This window comes from Gavia stellata, chromosome 9 (genome assembly GCF_030936135.1).
Source record: "Gavia stellata isolate bGavSte3 chromosome 9, bGavSte3.hap2, whole genome shotgun sequence".
In the NCBI taxonomy this organism is placed as follows: Eukaryota; Metazoa; Chordata; class Aves; order Gaviiformes; family Gaviidae; genus Gavia; species Gavia stellata.
In genome coordinates, this window is record NC_082602.1 from 4781340 (window position 1) to 4796186 (window position 14847).

At 46.6% G+C, this 14847-nt stretch overlaps 1 protein-coding gene across 2 annotated transcripts in view; it reads right to left on the reverse strand.

The window, feature by feature from the left end:
• LOC104255278 (hexokinase-1) overlaps positions 1 to 14847 on the reverse strand; it is a 38705-nt gene that overhangs the window by 8931 nt on the left and 14927 nt on the right. The window contains exons 4-14 of one of the 2 annotated variants that reach the window (XM_059821069.1): positions 13224 to 13343; positions 10472 to 10567; positions 9088 to 9187; positions 8813 to 8996; positions 8442 to 8597; positions 6526 to 6759; positions 4198 to 4502; positions 3494 to 3642; positions 3271 to 3390; positions 1893 to 1988; positions 799 to 898 (exon numbers count right to left, since the gene is read on the reverse strand). In XM_059821069.1, the coding sequence (XP_059677052.1) occupies positions 799 to 898; positions 1893 to 1988; positions 3271 to 3390; positions 3494 to 3642; positions 4198 to 4502; positions 6526 to 6759; positions 8442 to 8597; positions 8813 to 8996; positions 9088 to 9187; positions 10472 to 10567; positions 13224 to 13343 (1660 nt within the window). The remainder of the gene's footprint in view (positions 1 to 798; positions 899 to 1892; positions 1989 to 3270; positions 3391 to 3493; positions 3643 to 4197; positions 4503 to 6525; positions 6760 to 8441; positions 8598 to 8812; positions 8997 to 9087; positions 9188 to 10471; positions 10568 to 13223; positions 13344 to 14847) is intronic. The other variant, XM_059821070.1, reaches the window with a different exon arrangement.

A 14847-nucleotide genomic window follows, 5' to 3' on the forward strand; every position in this document is an offset into this window, starting at 1 on the left:
GCAGACACGGCTTCCTACCCACACTGCACTGTGCTGACTCATCCTGGACATTTTCCAACTGTCTGGAGGAGAAATCGGTGGCGTTTTATTTTCCTACAAGCCACCTTGCAACTGCAAGCGTTCTTAAAGCTTGCAGGTGCCTCATCCCCTTCTCTCCCCCTGAAAACTCATTTCTCTGGAGAGCTTTGGAAATTCACACCGCCTTGTGCCACAGGCACCCCAAGCGTGGCATTTGCAAACGCATCAGCAGTCGCCTGTGGAATTATTTCAGCTGTCTCACTGCTGGGAAGGGAGCTGTCAGTCGCTGCACTTTGTTTATCAGAGCTTTCCATCACATGCCATTCGGGAATCGTGGCTATGCTTTACAAGTTTATTCTGAGACATCACATGCTCAAGGGAGGCTGTGGGCTACCCGAACACCCCGGCAGGGAAACTCTTACGGGCTAAACTGACAGATACTCCAGGAGCTGGTGAGGCTGCCTGAGCCCACGTTTGCTCGCTTCCCAAGCAGCACACTGCCTTCCCAGTTAAAACAGGCAGGATTTGTTCAGCATTACAGCCTGTGCTTATCTCAACTGATCATGCACAGAACTGAGCTGGCTGTTGAATTTTGCTCTTAATTCCTTCACGCAGCTTGCTTCTGAAGGGATAGCTGTTAATCTCAAAATCTTTCACTCCTGGACAGCCTAGCTGGATTTTCAGTTAACCACAGGGATGTCTCCACGAGAATACAGACAGATGTCTCGACGTGCTCTTTAATAAAAAAAGTGACAAATAAAAAGCAGCTCTAACACCTACCCACAATGAGTCCGATTTCACAGTTTGGGTCTTCATAAGCACAAGTCATCATTGTGCCTACTGTATCATTCACCACAGCCACCACATCCAAGTCAAACTCCTTTGGAAGAGAGAAATAAAACAGTGAGAACTCTGGGTTTGGAGCAACCCCTCACACCAAAGGGGACACGAAAGGAGTACACCATTGGGAGCTCTGTCAAAGCGCACTGGAAGCAAACAACTGGAAGTACCAGCCTGATTTTACACATGCAGAAATAGGAACTTAATCTACTAGCAGGTAGCTAAGGCTCCTCGCATGCTCTACCTACAATAGACTGTGTCTTCGAAAGAAAGTGTATTCCTGGTTGTTCGCTTTGGCTTAGATACATTTCAGTACAGATCTTGTATATAAGCACATCATAGAAGGCTATCACCATTCTATATTACAGCAGTGCGGTAGCAAATCCAGTAGCAAATGTTTATAAAATCCTCTTTTCACTTGCTGATAGAACTCTGCTCAAATTAATGCTCTCCTCAGGCTATTTTTCTTCCCTTCTTAGAAAGATTCAGCTAAGCTGCTTGAGGCTTTTTCAAGAACAAGGGTTGGGAGGGGGGAAAACCGTCATTTAGGGTGTGCTGAGGTGGATTCCTGCAATCACTACATTGAAAACTCCTGCCTTCTCCATGCTCTGATGCAGTGAAAATTGCCACAGGGTTTGAAAGAAGCCTTGAAAGTTCTGCCAAATTTAGCAAGTTAGAAGTCTCTGGGGAAAAAAAACAAGCAATGAAGCAAAATCCCCAGTGTGGCTCACTTGGAGTAGCAATTTCGGTTTGGTGGCTGAACTCTCCCATTTCCACTGCACACTCTCTAGACCATCCTGCGTGGTGGTCAGGCTACATGTCAGCATCAGAGCCAGCACTGCCACACGGCATCGGGGGCTGCTGTATCTGCCGCAAGGCAAACACCTTCTGTGCGGGACAGGAGGCACAGCCCGTTTCCTTAAGGCACCCGAACCCTGCGAGAGGGACCCAGCCTGACCCACGAGGTCTGTCAAGTCTGGAGGGGAGGGCGAAGTAGGAAGAGAAAAAGAAAACAAAACCAAAAGAAAAATTACCTCTCTTCTTTTAATTCCTTCTCTAAGCAAATACACCACATCTTCTCCCTCACAGTCCGTAGCTTTGAAGCCTTTTGTCCAATTGAGAAGGATACCCTAAAAAGAAAGAAAATAGGTTATCAAGTTTCCTGGTGCACTACAGATTGCCCCAAAAATCTTACAATCCTCTAAGGGACGATCACTGAGCATTCTGATAACTTCCCTGCATTTGCCCACCTCCCCAGCCTGTAAAAGCACAAAATCACAACGCTTCACACAAGTGACCACAGCATACCGCACACCACAGCTCCGAGCCCACGCTCCCAGCAAATGGCCATGAGTATTTTATGTCCAGTCAGTACACAGACTCATAGAATCCCTCAGGTCAAGGAGGAGGTTCTCTAGTATTTATCAACATGGGTGCTACGTTTTTCTGAACAACCTGTCTTCTCTCTCAGTCACACTCCAAAGTCTCCCTGGCTTGGCCAAGCCTCCCATCATCAGCAAGATGACAGCATTTTAAAGCTGGACATTTGAATGCTGCTCCTAACATCACCGCCTATTTCCTCCTTCCTTATATATGAATATTCATCTTATTTTTGCTGAGACTCAAAAGTTATTCTGTACATTTGACATCTCAAATGCTTTAGTGTGAGTTTATACAGAAGAGTCTCTATGAAAAGGAGTGGAATGTGGAATTTATGTATGTGGAATTTGCATCTAAAACTACTAATCATGCTTGGTCTCCAAATTTCCAGAGAAATGCAACAATCCCCCCCAAAAAAAAGCATGACAGAAACAAGAAACTCAAAAAAAAAAAAGTGATACAGAAAATATCTTTCTTAAAAAAAAGTGCTAAGTAGACAGGAAACTATTAACAGCTGCACAGGTGGAGTTAGTGGAAGCACGTGGCAGCGAAGAAGTTAAACACGAAAGCGAAGAGAAAAAGGGTAGTCTTGACGGGGACACGCTGCAGGCTACACTGTCACCCTTAGGGTGACATAGCCGAGCAGGCACTAGTCCGTCCGGTGAGACCAGATCAGCTGAGGAACAGAAGCTGGCAGCAGGGATGGACTTTTACTTACTGCTCGCAAAACCAGGGAGGTATCACAGTCCAGCAGGTTTATACGGTTGGGAAAAAACATGATACCTTAAAAAAGGGGTATCACCACCATGGCAAATTTAAATGCTCTTATCTGTCACAGCCATGGGCTGAGGAGCATTTGCATCACTACCTTTAAAGGAACTATTTATAGGAGCAGCTGTACCGGTCAGGGTCAGAGCATGAACCCTCCCCTTGTACAACCTCCCTGCAAGTGTCATGTAGATGATACGAAGGCAGAGAAATCAGGTCTAGCATAAGCACAAAAGCAGATTCAAAAGATATTAAGGAACTTACAGCATCCAGACTGGTCTGCTTGCAAGGGAAGGAAAACGTGAAGCCGAGAGGAAGACGTGCGCCTTTTATCCCCATATAATCCAGGAAGTCAGAAATGCAGGTAACGATGTGATCAAACAGCTTTAAAGAGAAAAGTCACGCATTTGAAGTTGTACCTCACATGCTCTTAAGAAGGTATTTAAAAAGTATCAGTGCTGCAAAAAAGAAACACAAAAATACTCACCTCTTCTCCTGTTCCCTGCATCACCTCGATAGGAATTGCATAGATCTTGTTGTGCATCTCAACTGTTCTCCTTTTACCACTACGGATTTTCACCAGCAGAACTCTAAAGTTTGTCCCTCCAAGGTCAAGTGCCAGAAAGTCTCCGTTCTCTGTAAAAGAATGTGTGTGTGTATTTAAAGAACCATAAGCAAAATTTTAAAAACATCTTAGAAACTCTCATTTGGGAAGGTCTTCATCAAAGGAGGATTTTAGATGCTGCTGTCATTGTTCCAGCCCTTTTTTTTTGTGGTTTTTCATTTTGTTTTGTTTTACACCAACAAAGGAAAGAAGACCCACACAACCGTTTCCCAAGAGAAAGCAGAAATTTGGCCAACCACCCCGAAATGCAAAGAACTACCCAGGCTGTGTGGACAGGGTTCAGATGGGTTTGGGTTATGAGCCCAGCTGTGGTTTTCTCCCCCCAGGCCCTGGCTCACTTGCACCCCGGGCAAGGACATGGGGCCAGGCTGCCAGCAAACGGCACAAGGACAGCACGGGCTGCCCTGCCCAGGGCTGGGATTTCCTCCTTTGCACAGCTCAGGAGGCTCCTCTTTCATTACAACCAGATCTGCTCACCCTCCACCAAACCCAAACCCCATCACTGGGAGCCCGTTTTGGGCGCCCCGCAGCCGAGCCGCTGCCCTCACTCCAGCGAGGGCCTCTACCTGTCCCATCTGGTGTGCTGCGGACGAAGGTGGGCAGCATTTTCACTTTGGCAGTCTCGTGAGTCGTCTTCTTCAGCCCCGCTTCCATCTCCGCCCTCATCCTCTTCTTCACCTGCAGCAGCTGCTCATGGGTGAGCTTGAACTCGGCCAGCGTCTCGTCGATGAGCCGGTGCTGTTCCGACAGCCGGTATGCCACCGCCGTCACCATCGCTGCTCCCTTCCCACTGCCGCTCTCCGACAGCAGGAACCGCACTTCCGAGTCTGGCACCAAGCGCCGGGTGGTTTTGTGCAAGCGCCGGGCGTACCTGCGGGGAGGGGAGGCTGCAAACCTGCCGTCTGCATTGCCTCCCGCACGGCCCCCAAAATCTACGCTGCCAATATGGACCGACTGCAAGGGGAGCAAGGAGCTTCATCGTGCCCAAACTAGCTACAGCCTCCCAAACAGGAAAACTGCCGGAGAAGAGCAGTTCTTCCCTATGGCCTCTTTCCTCCTGAATTTCTAAGAAAAGCCAGCAAAAAGCAGGGGGCAAGCTTAGCCTGGAGAAGAGGAGGCTGAGGGGACACCTTATCGCTCTCTACAACTACCTGAAAGGGGGTTGCAGAGAGGTGGGTGCTGGTCTCTTCTCCCAAGTGACTAGTGACAGGACAAGAGGAAATGGCCTCCAGTTGTGCCAGGGGAGGTTCAGGCTAGATATTAGGAAAAAGTTCTTTACTGAGAGAGTAGTGAAACATTGGAATAGGCTGCCCAGGGAGGTGGTAGAGTCACCCTCCCTGGAGGTATTCAAGGAGCGTGTGGATGTGGCATTGTGGGATGTGGCTTGATAGGCATGGTGCTGTGTGGTGTTGGATGGGTTGGTTTTTGGTTTTTTGGGTTTTTTTGGTTGGTTGGTTGGTTGGTTGGTTGGTTGGGTTTTGGGTTTTTTGGTTTTTTTTTTTGGTTGGACTTGATGATCTTACAGGTCTTTTCCAACCTTAGTGATTCTGTGATTCTGTAACAGATTCTCATCCCCTGAACCTGACCCTAGATGGGAGAAACCCCCTGGCTCCAATGCTGCTCCGATGCCCTCTCCTGGGGTCTTCAAGCTGTTCTGGACTCACTGTTTTAGATGGTGTGGGGAAACAGTTCAGAAAGAAAAATGGCCCACTTATGTTATCTTAACACACCCTAGACCTGTCCATCTGGAAAAGCTAGCCAAAATAGCATTCTTGGAAATTTTTTTGTTTGCCAAAATTTTGTGGTTTTCTTTAACTAAGGAAAATAATTTTTTCAACAAAATAATGAGAAACTGAAGAAGAAACGTTAAACATATTTCTTCTTTCAAAAGTTTCCTCATAAACAACACTCAGTCCTCCCAGCCAGCTCCAATGCCAAGGTATGTCCTGTGTGCTGTGCTTCTGCTCCCCTTCGGTACCCACAGCTAAATTCTACAGCCGAGACTGGAAACCGACTTGTTATCACCAGTTATTACTTGCTAAATAAAAGCCTTTTACCGAGTCTGCATAAACCACACCTGAACACTGCGTATTTCTTCCATTTCTTCATTCTGAACTTGGAAATCCTTACGCAGGTGCTGCTCTCCCAGTGCACACAGGCCAGCAGCCACTCCCAAACATCTGCAGCATTAGGGCTTGGGCACTGGGGTTATTTCTGACACTAAGACTCACATCAAACCCTGTTATCAGCACCAGGTACACCCACAACAGAAGAGCTCAACTTTCTGATTGCTACATAAATCTAAACAGCTGTTTGATTAAAAATGTAACTTTCAAGATGGGGAAAAACAAGACAAAGCCAGTTTTTAAAAGGCCACAGAAATGTAAGTACCAATTTTTTTCCCCTGGTTTCCAAGTGTATTTTCAGAAAAGATTGAAAAAAATAGGGTTCAGCACAGTCATCTTCAAAACAACTGAGTTGAAATTGAAAATGGAGATCAAGGTGCATTAATGCAGGTCTCCTCAAAGCCCAATCCACAGGCACAAAGTAATATTTTGTACAAAGAAACTCTCCTTCCAAGAGGTCTATTGAGATCCATTAAGGTGTGTACTCAAACCACCACAGTTTTCACTGATACTGCAGTATCCAGTTACTCAGGGTTTTGGTTCTTTTCTTTGTGATGTTGTTGTTTTTTTAAAAACTCACCCTACTTCTTCAGTTAAAGACATCTCCCCTTTCCACTGAGCTCCCCATCTCAGACCAATGTTTCGGGTGCCCCATCCCACACCCAAACCGCATGGCTGGGTGACATCTTGGGGGTACGTGCTCGACCCTTTGCAAAGCAGAGGGCAAGGCAGATGAAGAGTGTTAATGGCAGGAGTGGAGGGACTCACTGTGGATGCATCTTGTAGAGGGAGCCGTCGACCCCCACGGTGGTCCGGAGGCGGCCGACCCCTTTGTTATCCCGCAGCTGGTTGAGGATGGCACCCAGTGTGGAGGCTACCAGGTTGGCCGAGCGGAAGGACACGATGGTGCAGACGTGCTGGACGGCGATGCAGTCCTCGTGGGACGGCTCCACCCCCAGGCGGGTTAAAATTTCTTTGGCTTTGTTCAAACCTTCTTTGCTCCTACAAAGAGAGAGCAGTAAAGGGTACTCCTTAGTCGAGGAGCTGTAAAATGCAGGACCTGAGGCGCATTCAATCATGGGTGTCTCCGCCTGGGGTTTGAAAGAAAATTTCTTAGAGATCTGGATTGGGAAGCTCCATGAGGCTTGAAATAAAATACCCTAAATATGCATTCATTCATGGATAGAAACAGCCTTCAATTAAAGCCTGGTGCAAGCGTGCCACCTACAAAACACGCAATTCCAGGTACTATAGCAGCCACCCTATGGGCAGCATTACTCCCATATGTACCCAAGAGCCTGCCATCCTTCAAGTTCATTCCACAAGGCAACAGGTACATTACACTGATGCTTTGGACTTCAAACAGCTTCTCCTCTCTGGAGCAGGAAGCTGCAGCCCCACAATTCAGCACAGGCCTGAGCGTACACCTAATCCCACGCTTGCTTGCTCGTATGTCTCAATAAATTAAGCCCAGTGTGAAAAACAAAACCCTGAGCGAAGGCTGCCTAAGTGATTTCATCCTAATGGGTCTCTTTTCAGACTTTTACAACCTCACTGAATTTCTGCCTCTTGCACTGCATTTTCCCACAATAGCATCCAGCCTGAGAGCAAAGTTTCTGGCAAAACTTGTCCATGTCCAGCTTGGTCATTTCCCAGACAAAAACACAAGGAGTACATCTTGTCATTACTAACTGCACCCCATACATCTTTTTAAGGACTCTTGCATCTTGCTAGCATCAGCTACAAATTCGAAGCTGCAGAGGGATGTGCCCCCTACGTGTAACCAAAGTGCTCTTCAGAGAGTGAGGTAGGATTTCAGGGCAAATTTTGCACTTAATAACCGAATTTCTCAATAACTGCATTTTTCTCATTGTTGTTCAACATTACATTGGTCCGTTACATGGACCTCTGTGGTTAAGATGAATGAAAACACGCATTTAATGGAAAGCTGTTCAGGTAAGACAGTCTGCAGGGACAGGAGTAAAAGGGGGCAGGGGCCAACAGGCATTGTAGAAGTTACTGGCTGTTCCCTTGGCATTGCACTTGCGATCAACAGTAGCTCTATACATGCACACCAGAATCAGCAGCACTTCGAAAAGAAAAGCCAGCCCAATGACTACAGTACAAACTATCCCAGTGATGTGAATTTTAAAAACGCAGGGGGAAGAGCCAGTAAGTACTGACCAAAGGGGTGATGACACCATAAGAAACCAACTGGCGCATAGCTCAGAGGTCGCCATGTAGCACCCGGCACTGCCTACGAGACTGAATGCGCTGCCTTGTCACGCTTGTTTTCTTCCTGCCCAGAGATCCCGTGGATACAGCAAGGAGCAACACAAGTATTTGGTAGGAGGCACTAAGCCAATTCACTGCTGTGTTTAGCTGCAGGGTAGCAACTTCTGAGTTTTTGCGAGGAGGGTGAGAGGTAGCACAGTGCATACCCTGTAGCTGCACAGACTGGTAGGCTTTCATAGTTCCTCCCAACACAGAAAAAGGAAGAAATCTCGGGGAGGAGGACACAGGCTGTCTGCTGGGGGTCCCTACATGCCAGCTCTGCACCTGCATAGGAGGATGGCAGCCACCCTCAACGCAGCTCATCTCCCCACAAAATGAAAAGAGGTGCTGGAAAATTAACATTCAGAGTCACTGTGAACCCCACGGGGTGAAACAGGAGAGGTACTCACTTCTCTATGGCGGAAACGTGCTTCGTTTCAAACTTCCCTTTGGTGAGAAGCTCAGGGGTGATTCTCCCCTCAAAGAGCAGCCCCTCCTTGGCCATCTTCACCAGGATGAGCCTCACCAGCTCCCCCATGTACAGCCCGCTGACCATCTTCTCAAACCTGCAGAAGAGGACAGCAGCAGTCACTCACCGATCCATGGGCAACACCAAGAGGCAGAGCCCAGCTGTGGCACCGTACCACCCGGCCCAGACTGGTTTGCCCCACCATGGCAATGCTGAGCTTTCCTGAACTGCTGAATTCATAACACAAATGGAAAACGGAGCACGGAGTGGAAAACGAAAGATGCAAAATTCACAGATAACTGCCTCACTCACAGCTGCTTCCCAGGATTAAGGGATCCACGGTCAATCTCTCGATCAAACTCGGTCCTGATGTCTTCTAGCGAGCCATCATCTCCAAAGGCCCCCCACTCCGTGTTAATGCACATCCTGCCCTCGTCCCCTTCCACCAGGTCAATGTGCCGCATCTCCTCCATGTAACAGGCGTTGGTGCCAGTGCCTTTAGGGAAAGGACATCAGAAGGTGCTAACCAAACAGGCCAGGCAAAGGGAGAAAAGCCATGTGCATGCTGCAGCAGCAATGTGCGTTACCAATGATCAAGCCAACTTCGCAACGCTGGTCATCAAAACCACAGGTCATCATAGTCCCGACGGTGTCATTCACAACAGCCATGATATCTGCATCGTAGTCCTAATGGAGGAACAAAATGTTACTTGGACGATATGGCTTCTCTGGAAAACACTGCTCGTGTTTATCACTGGTTTGCTTATATCAACTAATTTCACAAGGAGCAGCAGCCAAATAATTTGTCTGAATACCACAGCTCATCTTTTTAAGTATCACCTGCTCTGTCTGCCAGTTCCCTATCCTACATACCCAAGAAGACAATGAGAGCAGACTAATGCACCAGGCAAACAATAAAACAGCAGTAGCATAATTCTAGAGAGCAAAGACCTGCTCTCACATAAGCACCCTTAGGCAGGAAAGAAAAGGTCTATACACGAGGGAGGGAAGAACTCTGCAGTTAAACGCCACAGAGTAATTTGATGCAGTTGCTCGAGGAGTCAATCTAGAAAACGTTCCCACATTACGTATTTCTCATAGAATTCACTTAAACCACCCAGGAGTTTTATTTTAAGTGAAGATTTTAATACAAACATATAAGCAAATAATGTAATTAAAAAAGCTAGCCAAATGACATGCACTCATTCCTTTCCAGCTTCTTCAGTGTGTTATTCTACCTGATACCAAGTCTGATGATAGTAACTGACTATAGTAATGTTGTTCGGTGACAGTAAAACTCAGGTTTTCTTAAGAGTCCACAGCTGCCCAAACAGAGCAAATACAGCCTAGTGTCCGATGAATTTGTATGCTGAGCAATCAACATATCACCTGGCTGCAAGCATTACACAAACCCAAATTTATTCTATCTCACTCTCAGTACCTTTTTATTTGTTTAAATCAGCAACCTGGTCACCTTCACCCTCTATAAAATCAGCAGCGAGAAACTGCAGGGAGCAACACAGCTCACTGAGCTTGAAATCCCCCTTCTCTTCTACTCTGCTCCTCTCCTGCTCCCAAGCAAGGCAGCTGCACAGCTCAGCTGAGCCCAGACCATGAGACGCAGTTTCTCAGGACTGGGACATGTTGGTATCACTGAAAAGCTGTGGCACTGACACACAGCACTTTCCCTGTTTTTGGAGCGTGATAAAATTGCTGAAGGTTGCCAGCGACAAACCACAACATAGTAACTCAGTTTTGTGCTGTGAGGAAAATCACACCTTCCACACAGCAACTCTGACGTCGCTCCATTTTCCCAGCAAATGGCAAAACTGCGCATCTTCATGCAAGAAAGGAGAGCTGCACCATCACTCAGATCACATGCTGAAGTCAGTGACATGAAGGGTGGTCCCTGACAAAGAAACTGCAGTTTGCTATGATACAGAGTTAAAAAAAGAATGAAGTACAATTTACCCCACGTTTCTTGATGGCCCTGTTAAGCAGCCTCACAACATCTGCTCCCTCCACTCCGCTTGCTTTAAAGCGCTTCGTCCAGGTTATCAGAATACCCTGATAAAACAAGAGAGCAATATTCAACAGGATGCCACCATAAGACATAAATTGATTTTTTTTTCCCCTTAAAAACAAGATTTTATACTTCAAATGCATCTTCAGGTCTCTTTTCTTACATGACCTAACAACCCAACCAGCGGTCTTTGATTCTCATTACAGTAAGCTGAAAGATGGGAAATCGTTTTCCCCTCCCTTGCTAGAAAATGGTTTGTTTGCATTTTTTATTTTCAGCCCACTCTTCTCCCTGTTACTCCTTGACAGTTTTTCTTGGAAAACCATTTAATCCTTTTGGGCGATGGGAATTGACTACTTTGAGAAAAAGCTGACTGCGTGGGACTGACTAAAGAGAAGGGGTGTGATATTTGTACGTCCAGGACTCGGCTGCGGCGGGGATCAGACTGCTGCACATTTGCTGCCTGGAGTCCCAGCTGTACGGGCTTGTTTCACCGTGGGATTGTGTTTATGGGTTAAGGCAAATGGAAATGTAGCAATGTATGTCCCCGACTTACAGCATGGATCAAAAAGGAAATTCTGGTATTGAATTCCTTGTCTGCAAACTGTCGTAAAGAGCCTGCAAATCCCCCAAGGTAATGACTACATCTGATTTTTTTTCTATTTAGATAATACCTAGCTGATTCAGAGCATTCAGTAAATAAGTAATAACAAAAAAAGAAAGCAAAGAGCATTGACAGTAGTCAACAGGAAAGGCAACTCAAATCAGCTCAGCTTTTCATACCCATCACAATATTCACGTCTATCACAACAAGTGTTGTGTGTCCAAGAAGCTAAAAACCAAAAAAGCTGAAGCCTATAGGCACAAGCAGCCATGGCCCAGGTGTACGTTTGCCCATATCTCAGTTTAAAAATCGACCACATGTCTTGTGCATGTTCACCCTCCCAACTGGGATAGCATTTAGCCCCAAAGCTACAAGGGACAGAGGGATTAGGGCAGCTCTCTCCAGACCAGGAGGTATGCCTACCACTAAACCACAAACTCAGTTTGCCTAAGTTTTGCCACTGTGCCATCCTCGTTAGCATCATTTAGAAACCCAGCAAAGCCCCATGCTGCTGCACAGGAAAACCATGGGCAGAGCCCACTCTGCAGGCACAGCTTTAATGGTCCACCTTGGTCCACCTAACTTTCATCTTTCAGGGAACTGGTCAAACCACACTGGCAAAGCGCAGCTCTTCTCAGTGTGAGCAGCCACTGTGCTCGAAGGATTTTTTGCTTTGCCAGCAAGGCCTTGCCAGCAGGAAGGAGTCCTCAGAGTGCAGCAGGGTCGAGCGGGACCCAACCATGCAGTGCCACCTTGTCACTCTCGGAGAAATCAGGAACCACTCTACCTCCTTTTGCTCACTAAGCATGAGAAACAAGCACTCAGGCAAGCACAGCCTCACAGAAGCAGCAATCCAGGAACAAATCTGGCCCACAGAATCCAGAAAAACATACTTTTCAAGTGCCCAAAATATCACAAAAACTCTCAGAAAGAAGAGTCCACTCTGCCACCGCTCATCTCTAAGTCTCTACAGGCGTCCCCAGCCCATCCCACATGGTCCCTGCCTGCCCCTGGCCCACACAAGCATGACTTTATCCCAGCTAGCTTGAGCAAACCAGTCCACAAACAAGCACCTTTCATGTAGCCAAACAAATTTTCACAAAGGCAACTCAAATTCACACTCTCATCCCCAGCATGACTCTGCTGCGGTCAGTAGTCTGAGCCTTACCACGCACCATGGCCAGGTCGCAGAGTTGCACACCAAAGTCAACTCATCTCTTCTCAGCTGATGCAGGAAAAGGCAGCTCTCTGCTCTTAGCTACATTCAGACCCTGAGTTAGCAAACACCCTTGGTTTCAGTTCTCAGCATCGCTCAAGAAGTATGAAATGTATTAAAAACCATGCCTCACCTGGCCCTCCTCAGCACCGACACCTGGGGAGCTGTTGCACCAGGCTAACCTAGAGACTTGCAAGCTAGAACAAGCAGGTTGTGCTTTAACGGTGCAACCTTTTAGCGTTTTGTGCGGATTTAACTTCCCTGCATTAATTTGCTACACCGTTGCTATAGCAATGCTGTACCAGGAGGCTGCTGAGTCATTTGTGCTATAATGAGCAAAAGGAGGAAAATATCGTAGCATCCTTGTCATGGGTGACATCAGTCACTTCATACAACACTGCTTATTTCCATCCCTTTTTAAAGCGTGTTGCTTGCAGGTGGCCTGCCCGATTGCCCTCGGTGCTGAGCACCCAGCTGGTGGCATGGCTCAGCACCGTAGCTCGGGAGGGAGACCCTAATCCAAATCAGAAATTCAGCAAAGTCTGAGCAAACGCTGCTGGGCTGGGTCCCTCCCAGTTACACCCCACGGAGAGGTGAAAAAGGCAGCACAGGAGGCAGGGAAAACCGCTGCCCTGTTTACACGGTAAACTGTAACACTGAGGAGCGCACGCAGAGGCAGTACAAAACATCAGACACCTCTTCGTCATCTGTTAACCAGCTCTTTCAGACAGAACCATAAAACAAAAAATTAAGTCTGCCAGTGAAATATAACACTTATTTATCCCGAAAATGAGACCTGTCTGGGATACTGCTTTCATAGCAGTGTTTTAATAACATGGTAGCTCTTCCGCATATTAAGAAAATCGCGAAATCTTCTTACCTCATCGAGCTTGGATTGTCGACACGGGAAAGAAAATGTAAACCCGACCGGTAATTTCTTGTCTTTGATTTGTTGTTTCTCCATAAAGTCTCCCAGGCATTCAGCAACATGATCAAAAAGCTGTAAGAGGAAAGTATAACACCACCATGATCAGAAATACGATTTCAGGGAGAAAGTATTTCAAACTGGATATGAAAACTGTACTGGGTGAGGGGAAAGGGGAAAATATCTCCTCCAAATTTTAAAAGATATTTAAATGACAAAGCTATGAAAATACTCTAGGGCAGTGTATCTTAACACCTTAAATAATAAATTATGAAATACGTTGTCCTTTTACACCCATATAAAAACGCTTTTCCTGAAACAAGCGGCACACGGCTCTCGAGCCTGTCATAACCCTTCTATTTAACATTTGATGAGAACGAAACTGTTCTTTTAACCTTTCAATGACAGGAAGGAGCATCTCAAAAGAACATTTGGGATCCAGTCGCAACATGAGGTTGAGCACTTTTACAGCTATGCAGAGAAGATCAACATCTGCTCCACTCAAGCACTGCTGAGACCAGAGAAGCCAGCACTTTGCAGGAGCCACCCAAAAGGACATCATCTCCCAAATCTATTCTTAAAGCATCCAACAAACAAACAAAAAGGAAACGCAGGCGATTTGTCTAAATATTTTACGTGTTCTGAGAAACAACCCAAAATGGGAACATCTTCTGCATTTTTTTTTACAATGCAGAAGTAAGCATGCAGCCTGCACCAGGCTTGCAGGTACCAATTCCCACCCAGCCACCTCGACGGCCCCTCGACGGTGCCCTGTGACAATGGCACCATGTGTGCCCACCAGCCAGGCCAGGAGCAGGCATGCCAGGGAGCGTGTGGGCACGAAGGCGAGCGATGTCTCTCCCACCAAGCTATTTAGAAAGCCCCTCTGGCAGACTGCAACACTCAAAGCCAAATTCAAGCCCTGGCAATGGAAGCAACAAAAATATGCATCTGTATCTACCAGTACCAAAAAGCCAAACATGCCTTGAACTGACCCATACCAGAAACGGATGTCAAACCTATTAACAAGTCGCCGCCTGCCCTATAAGACAACTGTGCTTCACCTTTTAACTCCCTGGAAAACAAAAACAAAAAAACACAAAAACCAACCAACCAACCAACAAAAACCACCCCCACCAAAAAAAACCCCCAAAAAACCACAAAAAAACAACCCTATCTGCAGCATTGGTGAGAGAATGCAGGAAAACTGCCCAGAAGATTGGGGATAATTGGGAGGGAAAACAAAAAGATATCTGTTGGTTGCAGTTAGCCTGCATAGCTTTATTCAGAACAATTTAGAGAGTCTCAGAGAAAAGGGAAAGCCCTACAGACAGGTTGCAACAATTACAAAAAACGAAGAGGAATATTTTGCCGTTCGAAGCAGATCAAGAAGTGGTGTCCGTAATGTTACAATTTAATGGAACACCTTAAACCCATTCCTAAAATGAGGTCAGATTTGATTAAGCAGAAGTACAGCAGTTTCTCAGGGAAAATGTTGCCATTCATTGTCCTGGGCAAATCAAGGACATTTCACTGAGCACACGCAGCAAAACAGCATGGGAAAGCAACCTACGCTGCT